At 54.3% G+C, this 4,684-nt stretch overlaps 1 protein-coding gene across 1 annotated transcript; it reads left to right on the plus strand.

The window, feature by feature from the left end:
• Nucleotides 1-2,078: 2,078 nt before the first annotated feature.
• LOC103925413 (claudin-16-like) lies at nt 2,079-4,230 on the plus strand. Its single transcript, XM_009334129.1, has 5 exons — nt 2,079-2,174; nt 2,513-2,615; nt 3,650-3,814; nt 3,968-4,159; nt 4,214-4,230. Exons 1-5 carry the CDS (start codon nt 2,079-2,081, stop codon nt 4,228-4,230), a joined length of 573 nt encoding a protein of 190 aa, XP_009332404.1.
• The last annotated feature ends 454 nt before the right edge of the window (nt 4,231-4,684 follow it).

A 4,684-nucleotide genomic window follows, 5' to 3' on the forward strand; every position in this document is an offset into this window, starting at 1 on the left:
CTCCCCGGCGGCTGCCCGAGCACGCTATGTGAGCCATAACCGCTGCAGAACAAAATCACTTGTTTTCCACTTAATGGGGGGGAAAAAAAAAAGGGTCCTAATTATTGGCTGCATGCCTGACCAAAGGGTTTTAATTATCCTCCTTGCATTTTAGCTTCTTTCTCCAGCCACCTCCACCCCTCTAACTCTCTTGCACCAGTCCTGGGGACCCAAGGTATCTTAGGCCACCCACTCCTAGGCAGTAATTAAAAGGTCTAATTAAAAAATGTGGGATATTCGCCCGGAACACAGAGTCCCCCACCTAGGGAGTGTTCCCAGCGGGTTCCCACAGGTCTCCCCACGTGATATTTTTTTGGGGAGGCTCCATTTCCAACCTATTACCGTTTTAACCGCAGGGATGCCCATCACGCCTTGGAGCACAAAGCCCATCTGACGTGCCTTGGAAAAACCTTAAATAGCCCAGCACAGGCTCCGGCAGGCGTTGCATTTCCCCGACTCCATCAGTCGGGTCAGGATCAAATCCCATCAACACTTGAAAGCCTTCAAGACCCACGTCCCCAGCCCCAGTCATCAGCGACAAAAAGCTTTTGCCATCGTCCCACCCCAGCAAGGATGAGCCTGCGGTGAAGGTAACGCTCCCCCCCGAGCCCCTTTTTATTGCTAACAGGGTTCAAAGCTGGGTTTTGCCAGGGTTCAGGATTTCTTTCTTTTCTTTTTTTTTTTTCTTGCTCATATAACTCAAATGGCTGAACAGATTTTCTTCAAAGGCTCCAAAACAGCCAGGGTCTAGTGGAAAAAAATAAGGTTATGGAGAGTTAGCTCAGAAGGGAGCCTGGGAAATTAAAAAATATTGTAAATTGGGGTCTGAGAGGCTGCCTGTTAATAACGTAAACTCTCAGAGTGAAGCTGATGGAAATGCCCGAAGGGACAGGGTGAGTGGTACCTCAGCTCCCAGAGGCGTCCCAAGGGGGGACGTGGTGGAAGGTCTTGCACACAGGGTGTGGGAACCGTGACCCTCCTTCCTACCTCCGCCCCGCGGGGAAGCCTGCGCCATGCCAGGGTGGGCAGCATCTGGCTGAAGGTCACAAACTCTGCCGTGGTGAAGAGTCATCACCTCACGATAATTAACCCATGCAGCTCAGACACCCATCCGGTCTCATCGATTAACCCACTCATGGGAACCCCTCTGCCCAAAGGGCTGTCGCAGTGGTTGCAACTTCAGGTGCTAAAATATTTAGCATCTTGAGTTGCAAAACACAGCAAAGCGGGATTCGTGGCCAGGCTGTGGAGATACAATATCCTCTGCTCCATACCTCGGGCATAGCTCCCCTCTCCGCAAGGTCCCTCCATCTCTGGCAAGGATGGAAAACAGATGGTCCCATCCCTTCTGGTCTTTGGAAAGCCTCGGCAGCACCCAAGGGCACCCACATCAAGCCGCAGCAGCCATCACCCACCTCCATAATGGGACATGCTTTCTTTGGGCTTGCCGCTTGAGATTAGAACATCTCCACGGGACACTTGCTTGTGCTCCAGCCTGGATGTTTCAACACTCCTGGGCTTTTTTCCGTCAAAAAAAAGCAAGAAAAGGCGGGTGATCTTCCCACCGAATCACATGGATATGGGGATGGAGGCACCAAGAAAACCTCGGGATATCAGGAGACACATGCTCAGATCACAGACTTTGACAACAGCAGTTGTTTAACGATGTTTTCCAGCAGCTCTTGATTCCCAAAAGGCAAGTACTAATGGTTGGCAACTTCAGATGGTCTATTTGGAAGAGAGGACATCTAGAGAGCAATGCGATATGGGTATGCCTCCACTGCAAAATTAATGTACCTCTGAAGGCCCTGTCTACATGAAAACCTGGTGGCCCAACCTCAGCTGAGGGTATTAGAGCATGTTGGCAGCACTGAGGACCACGAGATGGGCCCCAGATGACTCATAGGGATGCAGAGAACACCCTGGCCTAGGTGGCACTTTGTCCTTGATGGATCAGGTACCTGGGAAGTGGCCAGAGCAGAAGTGGCAGATGTCTCTGTGCCCTTGCAGGTAACCCCATGAGCAGCACAGCCTTGCAGATGACGGCATTCGGTCTTGCTCTTCTCTCAACCCTCTTCCTGCTCCTTGCCACATGCACTGACTGCTGGATGGTGAACGCTGATGACAGCTTGGAGGTGAGCAGAGCAACCATCTTCAAGGTTAGCAGCTGGGAGCAAGGTGGGTACCTTGACATCCATGGGGTTGCACCATGTCTCCACGGGCTTGGAAAGGGGACATGGTGGGACAAACCCACTGCTTTCTGCATGAGTTGGAAGATGAGAGGATTAGAGATACAGAGAAATGCTGGAGCAGAAGGAGGAGACAGAGAGCAAGGCATGGGTAGGGAGTCACTGGGACGTGTCCAGCTGTGGTGGCGAGAGCCTGAAGATCTGCCTTGCTGGGCTGGGATTTCCCTGGGGAGCTGGGGTGCTTTTTGGTGCTTTTTGCTTGAGTGTCTTTCTCCTGCTTCCAGGTAAGTCACAAATGCCGGGGGCTTTGGAGGGAGTGTGTCACCAACATGCAGGACGGGGTCAGAACCTGTGACCAGTACGACTCCATTTTGGCAGACCATCCAGGTAAGCTGGCATGGCCCGGAGGCATTTTTTAAGTTCACAGCTAAGAGTTTTCCTTCTTCCCTTTTCGAGAAGATGATCCTCGTTGCAAAGGGCTGACCTTCATCAGTTAGCAAGGCAGGCCCCGGGCTTCTCTTGGTCTCCTGCCCCATCAACATGGCCTGGACAGCAACCCATGGGCCAGCCAGATCTGCCATTGGGTCACCGAGCAGGAGAGAGGCCATGAAGCTGTGCCACCTCACAACAAATCTGTTTTGGCACACAGAGCCCAGGTGCAGCTCCTACGCCCCATTGCATGGTGGGATTTGCAGCCCCACTGATGTTGCATGCAGGGGTGAGGACCATTCCCACTGGCCAAGGTCTTGTGTCCTCAGCTCACGGACAGTCATCTCGTGGTATGGAGACTTCTCCTGGCCTGCACAGGGCACATCAGGCCCTGCACAGAAGAACCCTCGTATAGGGTGATGGCATGGGACAGTACAGATTCGCACAGTGGAGAAGGGAACAAGAAGTCAGCATGGACTAAGTCAGGCTGTTGTGCTGCTCTGGGGGAAAAGCTTTGTAACGAGAAGTCACGTTGCACCCAGCTGGTGATGTGAAGCGTGCCAGCTCTCATATTTTTCAGTGGTACGTTGACATTTGCTGTTCAAAACTCCAGCTACACAACTTGGAGGAAAAAACAGTCTGGACAGCGGCATCCTCTGTCCAAGCCTGTGGAAGAAAGTCTTGAGTAGGTGACCACATCCCAAGTGCTCACTGGCGCACCTTAAGTTGTTTGTTTTCTTGAGCTGGTCTAATAACGGGCTTGTTAAGTCCTGTTGCAAGGTTTCAGATGAGCCTGATGAGCACCTTGGCTACAGCACATGGCAGGCGGGGGGTTGGTGGGTCCCAACGTAGATCTCTCCTATGGACATGCCCACTGGTGAGCTGGACGACTCTAGCAGGGACACAGGCAGCAGTCTGGAGTGGGGACACCAGTTCCTCTGACCATTCCTCAGTCCCCTTTCTGTTTTTTTTTTTCTTCCTTCCCTGCCCAGTGAAGATCGTGGTGACGCGGACCCTGCTGATCACAGCAGACCTCCTGGCTGGCCTGGCTTTGGCTACGTTGCTCCTTGGGCTCGACTGCATCAAGTTCCTCCAGGAAGAGCCTCGTGTCAAACTGAAGATGTGCTACGGGGCCGGTGTCATCCTCAGCATCGGGAGTGCGTGGCTGGGAGAGCTCAGGGAGCAGATGGACCTTGTGGCCCATGGGAAGCTGGGGAGATGCCGGGAGCTAAGGGCACCTCCTCAGAGAGGTCTTGGTGGGCATGGGGGGGGTTGTATGGCTCTTTCTTAACCGGCCCCGTTCCTCCTAGGCATCCTGGGTCTTGTGGGCTCTGTGTGGTATGCGGTGGACGTCTACCTGGAGAGATCCATGCTGGTGTCGCACAATATATTCCTGGGAGTCCACTACGACTTCGGGTGGTCGTGCTGGCTGGGGATGGCTGGCTCGACAGGCTGCTTCGTGGCATCCGTCCTGCTGACCTGCTGCCTCTATGCCTGCGCAGGTCAGTCTGCCCTGTCCCACCCCATCCCACCTTAAATAGCTTTTTGCCCTGCAGGGATGTACGTAGGGTGAAGGACCAGCTCAGAGGGTGCAGGCACTTCTTGCAGGGTCCAGCCAAATCAAGGGGAACCCCTTCGCAGCTGGCCTGTGCACCTTGGCCGGGGAGGCTGGGTCATGCCAGGCAGGACTGGGCTGAGTGAGGACCCCATAAGCCCCATAAGAGCATGGAGGGGGTGGAGAAATGCTCCGTCCACACCTGTGGGACCTCGAGGTCCTGGTGAAGGTGTGTTGACATCTACCCAAAGCAGTGGCTGTGCTGGAGCTGTATCACTGTGACCTGCCAAAGCCTGAGCTGGTGGCCGCAAGGATGTGCCGGTGGAAATCTGGCCGTCCCACCATCAGGGACGTGGGGCAGGGGATGCCTCGCCAGACATCATCCCCAGCCACTGGGTGGAAGATGACCCCACAGCGCTGGCTGTCCGGGTTCATTTCTCCTGCCGTGTCCCCATGCTGTGGGCACCCCCCG

This window comes from Pygoscelis adeliae, unplaced genomic scaffold (assembly GCF_000699105.1).
Source record: "Pygoscelis adeliae isolate BGI_AS28 unplaced genomic scaffold, ASM69910v1 Scaffold291, whole genome shotgun sequence".
NCBI classification, from domain to species: domain Eukaryota; kingdom Metazoa; phylum Chordata; class Aves; order Sphenisciformes; family Spheniscidae; genus Pygoscelis; species Pygoscelis adeliae.